The 13,662-nt window shown below is 34.9% G+C and overlaps 3 protein-coding genes across 7 annotated transcripts; 1 reads left to right on the forward strand and 2 right to left on the reverse strand.

Annotated features, from left to right (window-relative positions):
• On the reverse strand, positions 278-3,968 carry LOC104793731 (receptor-like serine/threonine-protein kinase SD1-8). 2 transcript variants are annotated; one of them, XM_019226898.1, is made up of 6 exons: positions 3,741-3,968; positions 2,167-3,217; positions 1,758-2,056; positions 1,083-1,626; positions 816-966; positions 278-715 (listed from the first exon to the last, which is right to left on the reverse strand). In XM_019226898.1, the coding sequence occupies exons 2-4, from the start codon at positions 2,795-2,797 to the stop codon at positions 1,387-1,389; spliced, it is 1,170 nt and encodes a 389-aa protein (XP_019082443.1). In that variant the 5' UTR covers positions 2,798-3,217; positions 3,741-3,968; the 3' UTR covers positions 278-715; positions 816-966; positions 1,083-1,386. The 2 variants fall into 2 exon arrangements, with proteins under 2 accessions (XP_019082443.1, XP_019082442.1); XM_019226897.1 differs by having other exon boundaries at positions 2,167-3,236.
• Positions 4,974-6,312, reverse strand: LOC104699500 (protein farnesyltransferase/geranylgeranyltransferase type-1 subunit alpha-like). Its single transcript, XM_010414805.1, has 5 exons — positions 6,304-6,312; positions 5,994-6,037; positions 5,811-5,931; positions 5,629-5,724; positions 4,974-5,532 (listed from the first exon to the last, which is right to left on the reverse strand). The coding sequence occupies exons 1-5, from the start codon at positions 6,310-6,312 to the stop codon at positions 5,104-5,106; spliced, it is 699 nt and encodes a 232-aa protein (XP_010413107.1). The 3' UTR covers positions 4,974-5,103.
• LOC104793734 (signal recognition particle 43 kDa protein, chloroplastic-like) lies at positions 7,941-10,061 on the forward strand. Of its 4 annotated transcripts, none has more exons than XR_769403.2 (3): positions 7,941-9,138; positions 9,552-9,707; positions 9,801-10,061. XR_769403.2 is itself a non-coding variant. In XM_019226899.1 (2 exons), exons 1-2 carry the CDS (start codon positions 7,956-7,958, stop codon positions 9,569-9,571), a joined length of 1,203 nt encoding a protein of 400 aa, XP_019082444.1. In that variant the 5' UTR covers positions 7,941-7,955; the 3' UTR covers positions 9,572-10,055. The 4 variants fall into 4 exon arrangements, 2 of the variants coding, with proteins under 2 accessions (XP_019082444.1, XP_010518443.1); XR_002032556.1 differs by having other exon boundaries at positions 9,806-10,061; XM_019226899.1 differs by having other exon boundaries at positions 9,552-10,055.

The following is a 13,662-nucleotide window of genomic DNA, read 5'->3' on the forward strand; positions in this document are numbered from 1 at the left end:
ATAAAGACAATACATATTGACATAATTCAGATAATTCAATAAGTATCTGAGGTCCTGGTGCGTTCAATTACTTTCTTCTGAAAGATAGAAAGGCCACCGTAGTAATATTACACTTAAAACAAATTCTATCTTTCCTTCTTTAGTTTTGGTGGTACGCTTAAACCCTTTTGAGAGGTATGCCTGATCTCTCTTATTGTTTAAGAAATATGAAAATGATCTATCTCTATCTAATCAGAATAACATCAATTAAGAAGCATAAGTGCATAACCATTCAATGTAACCACATGCAAGGTCTCTTTATTACTTGGAAATTGTAAATATCAATCGTCTTGAACAGCAATATCATATATAGCAGCATATATAGAAGCATGAAGATATTACAGATTAACAAAACGATTTAATAACTGGGGCGTGATGTCGAGGAGGAGTATCTTATGGCGGTAGATATTAAAGAACCAGACGTTATGGAAGCCTCATTGTGACCCTCAGCCCTGAAGAAACCAGGAAGTTTAGGGCTCGGGATGGCAGCTGTATCATTAACAAGCATCAATAACACCGACGACATAGTTGGTCTGTCCTCTGCATCTTGCTGAACACACAAGAGACCAACTTCTAGGCATCTTCGGACTTGTTGTTTCTGAAATGATGATGATGAGTCTCGTATGGTTTGATCAACAGTATCCTCCCAGTTATCGTCATTCCAGTTGGTCCAAATCTGTTCACGAGAACCAGGCCATTGCTTGTTAGTTTTTTTATATATATGGGAAGTACTAATAACTAACAATATATATAAATAAATAAAATAAAACTCTTACATAGCTTAGAAGATTAGTGCTGCACAGCGTGTATGAAAAGGCTCTGTTCTCCTTCCCAGTAACAATCTCAAGGAGTATCACCCGGAAGCTAAAGATATCTGACTTTGTTGAATACCACCCATTCTCTGCCTACTCCGGAGACATGTAACCACTGCATAATGCATGGAAGAACTTTTTCAAACTTTAACTTTAATTGAAACAAAACCATATAGATATACATGTAGTTAGTTTGAGAGAGGTAACCAAAGTTTTTGATTGATTGCTTACTAAGTACTAGACGGCTTCGTAGTTTTAGTCTCTCTCTCGCTCCTGTCACAGATTCTTGCCAACCCGAAATCTGAAATTTTGGGGATCATACCTCTATCAAGCAAGATGTTACCTGGCTTAAGATCCCTGTGAATAATCATGTCTCGCGAACCTTCTTGCATATACGCAAGTCCTTGAGCGATGCCCTTAATTATGTCAAATCTCCTCTGCCAGTTCAGCTCACATGAGTTTTCGCCTCCACCTATAACGCGGTTAGAAAACAATTCGATAAATTAAAATAATAATAAGGATGTTAACTTAATTATTATATCATATATTGTATAAAGAAGTCACCAAAAAGTCGATGGTGGAGGCTTCCGTTTTCAAGGTATTCATATACCAAGACCCTCTCATCCTCGTGAACGCTCCAACCAAGAAGTCTAACTAGATTGATATGCTGGAGGTTTGCAATTAACATCACCTCGGCTTTGAACTCCACAGTCCCTTGTCTTGAGATCTCAGAGAGTCTTTTCACCGCAATTGCTTGCCCGCTAGGTAAACATCCCTACAACAACAACAAAAAAAAAGAAGAAAAAATCATATGCAAAAATCCCAATCTTATAATAACATAAGTATATTGAGAAATTGAAGTGCCAAACTTTTATAAAAAAAAGCCAAATGATGTCTTCTTTATACCTTATATACAGTACCGAATCCACCATGTCCAATCTCATTAGCATCAGAGAAGTTCTCTGTGGCGCTTAATATTGTTCCAAAATCCATGGGTGGAAGTTGCGGAGTCCCTATATCCTCTGCTCCAAAGATATTTTCTTCGGTTTGCGATTCCATAACATTTTCATTTACTGCAGTCGCTCTTGCTAACTTTTGTTTCCTTTTCCAAATACAAACCAGTACCACAATTATAATGATGATGAGAGCAGCAGCGGCTCCAACGCTCAGACCTATGATAAGCCACTTTTTGTTCTTCTTCTTTCCTGGAACCCAATAACAAAAATATATATACTAAGTGAACAAGAATTAATACTTAAAAGCGAAAATGTGAATGAAAACAATTTGTGAGAAAGCAATATCTCTATATATATACCATTGAGTCTGATGTACAAATCTTGACCTGCTTGGGCGTAAGTTTGAACATCCACGAGGTCTTTGCTCCAAGTCACACAGTTTGATGATAAAGTGCCATTTTGATAGACAATCAGTGTATAAGCCGTGCAGTGGCAGTCATTGATACACATATGACGACAACTTTTCTTTTCGTGTGAGGTATATATATTTGCATCCATTGTATCCGGCAACTTCATTCTGGTGAAGAGACAAAACCTGTTGCTATCGCAGCTCAGCGGTTTTTTTCTAAAACATCCTCCTCCTGCGATGTTTGGCTCAAACCCTTTGATGCACTTACACATGTTCCCGTCGCAGTAACTGTTGGTGCCACAATGGTTATACTGATCACAATTTGTAATTGGTGCACTCCATCGAGTGATCCATTCTTGTGATGTTATATCCCACGTATACCACATCAAAATACCTCTGAACGTCAATGTGACTCTAGAATAAGGGTTGGTGTCTTGAAACAAAAAAGACGTCTGACCATCTTGATTACTTGAATTGAAAACCATGGGAACGTCAGCGAATTCGATACCATTCCAACCGCCGCTCCGATACTTTTTGATAGCTTCCTCTCCCTCGGAGATGAAAATCCTAGGAAATTTCATACCCGGAAGTAACGTGTCGGATGGATTCTCAAGATGTGTTCAAAGATGTAGTCTCCTCTTGCTGGATTCTCAAGTAACGTGTCGGATGGATCACAAAACTCTGCCACAAATAACCTCTTGGGTCCATGCTTTGCGAGTATCTCAGCACCAAATTTCCGTTAGCCAGGAGCTCCGCCACCAGCTCCGGAGATCTCTCCTTTTTTCTCTGAGAGAGTATCCCAGATGATGCGGTTATTATCGCGGAGAACGACCAGAGATTTCGAGAGTTGCGTTAGGAGTTGTAGACAGGTGTGTCCCTGTTCCCAACCCAAACGTAGGTTCTCTTAGGGATTTTCTTGTGACCATATCCCGAAATACCAACGAGAACTGAAGAACCCGAGCTCGAAGACACCACCGCCAGGAGAAACGAGACTTGTGTTTCTTGAAACATAAAAGGAATCTGTATCAATAACACCAAAAGAAGAAGCAAGTACGAGGATCAACAAGTTAACCACCACTGCGGAATATCTGAAATCTGATATCTATCGATTTCAGAAGTTAGGTTTTTTCTTCTTTCTAAAAAAGAAACTTCTTTATCCCCCATTTCACAAATTCTCAAAGTCATCGACCTAATTTAAAAAACGGTATGGGGGGTGGGTAAGGAATGCCCCAACTACATTTTGTTCTAAAACCGTTTGATTCAAAAATTTGGGAATCTAAAACCTGGGAATCCCTTTACAAACTCGGTTTACACAAACCAGCAAAACTCCTTTTAACTATTTTTACTTGTAATCAAACATCACTCACTCAAATAAACAAACAGAAACAACACTAACGAAGAAAAAATTGATTACATAAACTACATTTTAGAAGACGATTAGCAAAAGGGAAGACAAACAAAGAAGAATCTAATCAAGGAGGGTCTTTGATTTAACCAACCAAAAAAAAAAAAACTCAATTTTACCCGAAAAGGCTCTTCTTTAATTTGCAAACCCTCGAGGAAGAGATCCAATAATCAAACCCCATCCAAATTGTTCAATCAAAGTGAGCGAAGCAGTGTACGTAAAGAGAATCTGGTTGATTTTAGAGAGAGCTAGAGAAGAATCGACTTTGAGATTTTAAAGGTTTTTTACTTCTCTCAGAAGTGAAAGAGGAGAAAGTAACACTGCAATTTTTTCCCCTTCAAGTCTAACCCGATGAAGATAAACCCGTTCGAGATTCCACTAATTCGGGTACCCGGACCGCTTTTAACATTAAAAAAAAAAAAAAAAACAGATCTTTGGGCTTTTCATGGGTCTCGCTAATCTTGAAATCTAATAAAACTGCATATTTTTTTCTTCTTCTTTATCTCTTTGTTATAAAACGAAACAAATCAAATTTTTTACTAATATTTGATTATATATGTAATCTATCGATTTTAGTACGACTTTCAGTTGTCATTAAAATCATTTTGACATACAATTATTTCAAAGTGAATTCATATGAAATTTACACATGTATCATTTGAAAATATATTATGTAATAAACAATTATATAATAATTATTAAAGTGTTATCTTATTTGATAGAGAAATATATTTGGAATTTATTGTCCAAAATCAATCATTTATTTACTTTAATTGTGATTGAAATAATTTAGACATATACAAGTTATTTTAAAGTGAACTAATATAAAATGTGCGCATATAAAATCTTTTCGATTATGGTCTTAGACCATAATTATCGGTAGTCTCTTATAAGGGGGGTTGTTAATTTTTTTTATGAATTAATTGTGTATTGTTTTGAATATAAGAACCAATGATCTCTTAGATAAAATTTGTTCTTCCATTGGTAGGTTCTAATTTTGGGTCTCTTATTTTTTAAAATATTGTTTTTTTTAATTTAAAAAATTTAAATAGAATAGAACTAGTATAAATGTGTAACATTTAAGATTTTTTAAAATTAGATAGAAGTGCAATTCTTAAATGGAGAAAATGATTAATTTTAATAATGATTTGCTCTAAATTTTGCCCAAATCATCTTGCAAGCGTTGTTGTTTTTCTCGATTACGAACATTCTTTCGAATTGCTGATGTACACTTTTGCAATGTAGACAGACTCAATCTTCCGATTAACTAGAAAGCAATGCGTTGTTGAGTATCGTTTGGTTCTGCAAAATCATTGTTGAGAAAGCTTCTTTGAATATTAAAAGTTGGGGAAAAAGAAGAGAATTCAAGATTGTATTTGATATATGAAAACATGTTCATGTGATTCATACAGAAGCAGTACATACGAAAAAATAAAAATCAAATTTTGTTCCCAAGTGTGATTTTGGGTCGTCACTCGTCAGTTACATTGCTGCCACTGTAATCTTGCTCTTCCTCCATGCCCAATAGTTAGCTCTTATAGGATCTACACGACCAAGAATGGTACACACCAAATTTGCCAAGTTAGTATATGGTTCTTCATTAGCTAGAGCTCTCACTGAGTCTCTATGCTTGTTGGTTGGTCTTAATCCGTCGCAAAGAAGATCCAAAAGGGTGCTAAGAGCGAATCCATGGAAGCAATCCGTGCGGGAGAGAACATTCAAACAGACTGAGGAAACACTTGGATCACTAATCCAGGATTCTTTGTCGTCTTTGTAAAGACCTTTCAGGTATCGCCATGAGCTCTCGTTTGCGGGATTGGCTAAAATGGCTTTGATTGTGTAGCTTACTTCAGATTCCCTCATAGCTTCTAAGCCTCCCAACAAAGGAGATTGAGTAATGACGTAGTACCTCTGCCAGGTTAAGGGGAACAGAGTTATTTAAAAGAGTGACTGAGTCTATAGATTTGGGAAAACAGAATCTAGTGTATGTATCAACAATCATATTACCTGATTCCATGCGGAATTGTTAAAGACGTCAGCTTCAAGGAGCTCGTGACAGTAATCAAGCTCATCTTCCCATCCTCCTAATGCACGTAGTGCCCACTGCAGATTGTTTCCAAACATCAAGCAAAAAGATATGTATAACACCAACAAGTGAATGCTTTAACAAGGTAATTGAGATCACAAACCTGCCTATGTGACCAAGCAAGATAATGTTTGGCATCAAGTGATAGTACTCGCCAAGTACAGTCAAGTTCTCTCCCTGCAACCTCAGGACCCAGTTTCTCAGCAACCCATCGCCAATGATGCCTAGAGAAAAGGAAATATTAGCGCAGAACCATGGATCATCATCACACTCAAAAGCAAACAACCAAGGGTCAACTTTTCTTAAGCAGCAGATATGTGCCACTATGACCTTCACAATGTGTAAAAGAAGGAACTTTGATATAAAATATACAGAACATCCACGATAGAGCATAATACAAAACAGACTCCAAACTTTGATGACTCGCCCCAAAAACAACAACTTCTTTATAAAAAGAGAACCTTCTCGAGTCTATGAAAACGTAGACTGCTATCTCATAAAGCAAATATATACAGTTCTTGGTTCGAAATTATTCCTCATCAGTCAACTGCTTCAGGGTATAGAGACAAACGAGGGATAAAAAGGTATAAACTTACCCTCTCCATCGAATTGATCCAATCTCTTCCGATTGAATCGCCTACTCCTTCAAATCGCCACCGCTACAATCTCCACGACGATTCAAATCGTCACCGCTACAGTCGTCTCCGATAAGATCTCCGCCGATTCAAATCGCCTCCGACCCAACACTCCACTGATTCTATAACCTCCGATTACAGCAGATCTTCTTTTGTCGGATCGAGACTTTGATCGGGAGAGAAAGAGAGAATGAGAGAAAGAAAGAAAGAGATTAATCGTGTGTCGTCAACATTTTTATTTTTTTCTCTTTAGTATTATTCTGTTGGGCCAACGAAATAAGGACACGTAGGGTCTCTTATAATCGATTTCAGTCAATTATATAAGTTGAGCCTCTTCTCTATTTTCTTTTCTTTTGATTTAATTTTTACCTACAAAACACTAAAAACTCCACCAACAACCTACCTATATTTATGCTCTTAGCTTGCAGTTGTGACATGTGCAAACTTTTCCTTTAGGCATAGTCATACATGTGCCATACATATAACTTTCTACCCCTCCGTTATAGCAACCTCGCTGACATAATGAAGCGCTGTTAGGTTTATTACAAGTCCCAGATGGCACTCTGATTGTATTTCTCTTGTCACATTAGTTTCCAATTGATATTCCTTAAAGAAAGAAAAACACAACATATTTTTGGTTAAAAGGCATATTTCTGCTTTTGTAATATATTACTAGAACAAACGTAAATTGTATATTTTTAAAATTTGCAAATAGTATATGGTTTGGGTTTGCTCAGTTTCTACTTTTAAAAATTAAATATCATTTACAATATTTAGAAAATACATCTTTTCTTGTAAAATAAAGTTTTCAAGTGCAAACTTATGCAAAAAAAATTCCATTATTGTATGTTTGGCATATACACAATCAGCTAATGAAATCATGTTAAATATGTTTAAAGATATTAGTAAATAACTAAATATACACTTTTCTTTTTGTGCACCTAAAGAAGGATCAGAACATTGGCTTGATTTCCTTCTGTTGAAAGGAAATAATCATCCCTTAGTATCGATCATTTGGGGAAATTGTCATCACCGCCCGTAAATATGCACTACTTATAACTTATAAAATCAAACACAAATAATATATATATGGACAATCTTTCATATGTTGTAATGTATACATACCTGTAAAAATCAACAACAAGAGCATCACACGAGTGATCAAACCAGCGACATACGCACTACTACTTGTTCTTTTATTCATCTTTTTTTTTGTTTACTTTTGATTTATATTTTTTTCTTCTCTTTTTTTTATGAGAATGTCTATAACACAGTTATCAAGTATATATATAGAAGAAATGGTTTATTTCTAGAAATAGAAAAAAATAAATATATTCCATAAAATAATCCTATAGAAATGTTAAAAATAGGTTTTTTTTTTAAAGTAAAAATTGCTACACCAATTATATAATAGAAAAAGGGTCAATTTTCTAAAAATAAAATAAATAAATGTAGTCCATAAAATAATCCTATAAAAGTGTTAAAATTAGTTGTTGTGTTTTTTTTTTAAGTAAAATTTGCTGCACCTAACATTATAATACTGTATATAAATAATTATTTATTATAATATTATGATTAGGGGGATGACATCGCTTTAAAATGATTGGGTGGCTATGATTCTCTATCCAAAAGAAAATCGAGTGAACGGATCTCCTCTCATCACTTTGTCTCCTCCTCTTCTTCTAATTGTGATGCAAAAGGTCTTAGTTCTTTTGGCCATGGATACTTGTGCTCTAGTGATCCATCAGTCTCTGTCTCGCATCAAACTTTCCACTCCCTTCTCCATACCGACAAGACGGATTCAGAAGCAGCAGCTGTGTTTCCGAGGAGCTAGTATACTTGCCGCCGTACAAAGAAACTACGAAGAAACGATCCCCTCCGTGGAAGACGACGACGATGATGAGGAGTCGTCATCGTACGGAGAAGTGAACCGGATCATTGGGAGCCGAAGGGCGGCGGAATTAGGAGCCATGGAGTACCTTATCGAGTGGAAGGACGGCCATGCTCCCTCGTGGGTTCCATCCAGCTGCATCGCAGCAGACGTGGTGTCGGAGTACGAGACCCCCTGGTGGACCGCCGCTAGGAAAGCCGACGAGCAGGCCCTGTCACAGCTTCTCGAGGACCGCGACGTCAACGCCGTAGACGAAAACGGCAGAACGGCTCTGCTTTTCGTGGCAGGTCTGGGTTCGGACAAGTGCGTTAGACTTCTGGCGGAGGCTGGAGCCGATCTTGACCACCGAGACATCAGGGGCGGCTTGACGGCGCTGCACATGGCTGCTGGTTACGTGAAGCCGGACGTTGTTGCTGCGCTGGTGGAGCTCGGCGCTGATTTCGAATTGGAAGACGAGAGAGGTTTAACGGCCTTGGAACTAGCCAGGGAGATTCTGAAGACGACGCCTAAGGGGAATCCGATGCAGTTCGGGAAGAGGCTTGGGTTAGAGAGAGTGATCAGTGTTCTGGAAGGACAAGTGTTCGAGTACGCCGAGGTGGAGGAGGTTGTGGAGAAACGAGGGAAAGGCAAAGACGTTGAATATCTGGTCCGATGGAAGGACGGTGGAGATTGCGAGTGGGTCAAAGGTGTACACGTGGCGGAGGACGTCGCCAAGGACTACGAGAACGGGCTGGAGTACGCTGTAGCCGAGAGAGTCATCGGGAAGAGGATTAACGGAGACGATGGGAACACCATCGAGTATCTTGTCAAATGGACTGATATGGCTGATGCCACCTGGGAGCCTCAAGACAACGTCGACTCTACACTTGTTCAACTCTACCAACAACAACAAGAGGAGGCCCAGCAGCTTACTGTTATTAACTCTCCAACCAACGAGATTGATTGATTGATTATATATATTACTTCTCTAATGATCTGGTGGTCGATCGGTTCCAATTACTACTTGCTAGTCTGCATTTTGATCATTTTCTTTAAAGATGTGATGATTTTTTGGGGAAATACATTGTCATGTCATCATTCTGACATTTCCTTTGATTTTAGTATATTCAACAAGGGCATAGATATACTTNTATATATATATATATATATATATATATATATATATATATATTACTTATCTAATGATCTGGTGGTCGGTTCCAATTGCTACTTGCTAGTGCGCATTTTGATCATTTTCTTTAAAGATGTGATGATTTTTTTGGGGAAATACATTGTCATGTCATCATTCTGACACTTCCTTTGATTTTTATATTCAACAAGGGCATAGGTATACTTTGAATTCTGCTTGCCTTTTTTGGGGAAGATTCAACATCCTCCCTCATATGATGCACTAGTCAATCATCATTTGTCAGCTGTGTACAAGTGTTCCCCAAACATATCTCAAAGCAGAGCTCTTTCATCATCTTTCAGCTGTGTACAAGTGTTCTCTCTTTACTTTAATCGCGTTTTTTTTGTGTGTTGCAACTTGTAAGTAATTCACTCTTCTTTTTGTTTTTTTTACCACTAGTTCAGTGAATCCTTTTTCCTGTCAAGTTTCAGAAGATAGACCTTACATTCACTAGTGAACTTCAAATTCTGTGGGCACGGAATGTGATTCATGACTCTACCATCCGACGACGGCAGTTTATTCCATCCAGCCGTTCTGATCTCGTTGCTTGAATTTTTGTCATTGCAACCAATTACAATTTGACACATTGGAAGGAGAATTCCTGACCTGCACTGTTTATTTCATACAATAAAAAGAGTACACGTATTTTTAGCACCCCAATACAGACTTCCGCCAAAAGCCTCCACTACGAGAGAGAGTGTTCGAACATTATTGTTTTAGAAAAGAAAAAAAAAGACCGGTAGATAAAAATGGGTATAGATGTAAATGTCGAAGAGAAATATCACGGTAATTCAATGGTCATTTTCTTTTAAGTTAGAATAAATAAATACGAATAAAAGGACCCCAAAAAAAAAAACACAACTAATAAATATATAAAACTTTGTAAGCAAAACATAGTCATCAAATTAATATTTTCAGATTATCACAAATATATATATATATATGATTAAAGAAAGAAATACATTTTAAATATATATAGTCCACAATTGTATATTGTTCTAGTGATGAACGTGATTTTAGTTCTAATCGACCATTTGTAATTATTTGTAAAAATTTAATTTGGATTTCAGTCCGAAATCTTCTACTAGAAAACGAAATAGTTTATACTAGAATATTAAATATCGAAGACAATGTATACTAAGATCTTTTATGTAATAGTGCAATCTCTCTCTAAATAAGGACGGAAGTGTCAACACCATACCAAACGAAACGGCAAATAATGACATTGTGGGGAACACGTAGTTACATGAGCAGTAAATGAGAAGTAAGGAAACATATTCTCCAAAAGATTCCGTCGAATATAAAGTTGATATTTCAGTATTGACGTTACTGGCAGCGAATATGGTGCCCATGGCTGACGATGTAACAAACTGATCAACTAAGTTAGTTCATCTCATCAACAAATTTTTACCTAGTTTGCTTAAAATCAGGACCTGATCAGATGACCTTTTTTATTTTTGTTTGTTAGCAAAATAGTACATTTTCAAAACTTAATTAGAATGGTAGTACATTCACTATTTATAATTGGAGAAATAGATGGTTTTTATTATTTGTGTAATAGAAAAGATGTGAGATAGATAAGAAAGTGGGGTATAGTGTAGGATTGTAAAATTATAAAAGGGTAGGTGCATAAAAGATATCCGTACAATATATTTAGTGTACACATTTATTACACACATATAAATATTTTTAGTTTATTCATATTGAATATATTATATATCACTTGTATGGATAAAAACATGTATATTAACATATATATAAGTACATTAAATGAAGTGTACGAGTTAAACTTGTGTATTATTATTCATTTATACACTTGATATATGTACACATTGTAATGTGTACAAACACATATACAGATACATGTACATATTATAATGTGTACAAACACTTGTACACTTAATAAGGTGTACGAATACAAAACTTATAAAAAATATTTAACATTATCAAATATAATCACTATACAAAATGCATATCAAATTATAAAAAAAAAACATAGATTTTTTTGTATCTGTAAAAAAATTTAAAAATATATATATATTGAATAATATTTTAGTTATTAGATTCAAGAGTTAATTTAGGAAAAAAGATACTCAGCTAAATGAAGTATTATTCAATACATGGCCACATATCCCAACTTTAAAAATGTATTGCCAACTACACGAAGTATATGTATTGCATGGTCACATATATATGACATGTGCTCAACATCACAACCATTTTATTCCGGTACACCGTTCATCAAAATCCGGTGTTGACCAGTATTGATCGGCGTTGACCAATGTTGACCAATAAAAATATGCAATTTTTTTTGTTTTTAATCTTAGAAACGAAAAAAAAGATTTAGTTGAATTATTTAGGAATCATTTATAGTGTTTTATAATGTAAAACATATATGGATCCAAAATAAAGATATATTCTATATAATTCCATTAATTTAGTCTTATAATAGTTATCTTTTTCAATTTCAAAACTTAACTAAAATTGAAATAAAAATCATTCATAAGATATTAAAACTTAAATTCAAACCAGATAATCTTGTTATAATAAATCAAATAAGAAAACCATTTATTTTAACTTTATTAATTTAAAAACATCAACTTCTTACTTAATTTATCTAAATATAAAATTAATATTATTTAATATTCTCAACCACAAAAATATATCTACAACAAAAATACGTAGAACCAAACCCAATACATATCAAAATTATTAGAATTATTGAAAAATGTTATATACTCATGGTAAAATAAAAAAATTTAATACCTGAAAAAATTATTAATGATTTTTCATTTCAATTTTATTAATTTTTGCAATATAAAAATATATTATATATCTGTTAATTCATCCATTCTTATAATAGTTAGTTTCTTTTTCTATTGCAATTAAAAACATCAACTTACTATTTGATTTATTTAAATACAATGTTTTTGTTATTTAATAAAAGAAATATATTTGATTGTAAACAACAAAACACACAATATTTATTTTTAATATATAGAAGATCCAAAAAATTGAGTTTGCGAAACAATATATTTGACTGGAGAAAATATTAATATATATATATATGAATTTAAAATAATTATTAATAATTTTTATTTAACTATTAGTTTAGGTTCAAAATTAAAATTACTAATTATAAGAATGAATACATTAAAGATGTAAACAATTTTTTTTTGGTTTCTAATATTAAAAACAAAAAAAAAATTGCATATTTTTATTAATCAACATCGGTCAACGCCGGTCAACTGGTCAACATCGGATTCTGATGAACGTTGTACCGGAATAAAAAGGTTGTGATGTTGACCACATGTCATCATATAATTGGTATATGTGACCATGCAATACATATACTTCGTGTCGTTGGCAATACATTTTTAAAGTTGGAATGTGTGACCATGTATTGAACTGAGTATCTTTTTCCGGTAATTTAATAAAAATATAGATATATTTAATTTATTGGCATATTTGTAAATAAAATGATTAGTAGATGATTAAGAAATAATTCAAATACTAGTAAATAGTGAAAGTGTATGTTTTGCCAATTTTAAATAGTGAATGTACTAATTATCCAATTAAGTTTTAAAAATGTACTAAAACTCCAATTTTCTATTTTTCTTTTCTCAAGTTCAAATTTAGTTGATCTCTCTCTCCCTCTCTTTCGAACTTACAGACGTGTTTACGAACGCACACGTGTTTTGTAGCTCGAGCAAAGACCATCTGGTCAACGGACCAGTAATGGATCGGGATAATTTATTATATGAGAAAGACCAAAAAATTGTGCGATTACTATCTGATCTACGTATTCACGTGACCTGCAAGGCTGCAACAGAGTTAATTTGTAAAATAATATTTTAATAAGTACCTTGATGATGTTGTTAATAAGCTAAGTAACGTCAATGATCTCGGCTCAGCAACACCCTAGAAGTAGCGTCTAAGAGAACCACGACGAGCTTGCACGGACCGATCACGAGTCTCTCGACGGTGAATAAGCCACGACTCCAGTCTCTTTATAAACCAACGTGGCGTTTCCTACACCACACACGTGTCATCATCTCCTTCTCCTTCGAACGTCCGAGCTCTTTAATCCTCTCTTCTGATTACTTATTTATATATCCGTCTTATGTATGCTATAATACCAAAATAGTCACTTTTACTTCTGGTGTCTGTCTGACTCTCTCTCTCTCTCACTCAGTATTCACTATTCAGTAACTCCCCTTTCTCACTTATCACTCTTTCCCTCTCTCTCTCTCTCTCTCTC

This window comes from Camelina sativa, chromosome 6, assembly GCF_000633955.1.
Source record: "Camelina sativa cultivar DH55 chromosome 6, Cs, whole genome shotgun sequence".
Lineage (NCBI taxonomy): Eukaryota > Viridiplantae > Streptophyta > Magnoliopsida > Brassicales > Brassicaceae > Camelina > Camelina sativa.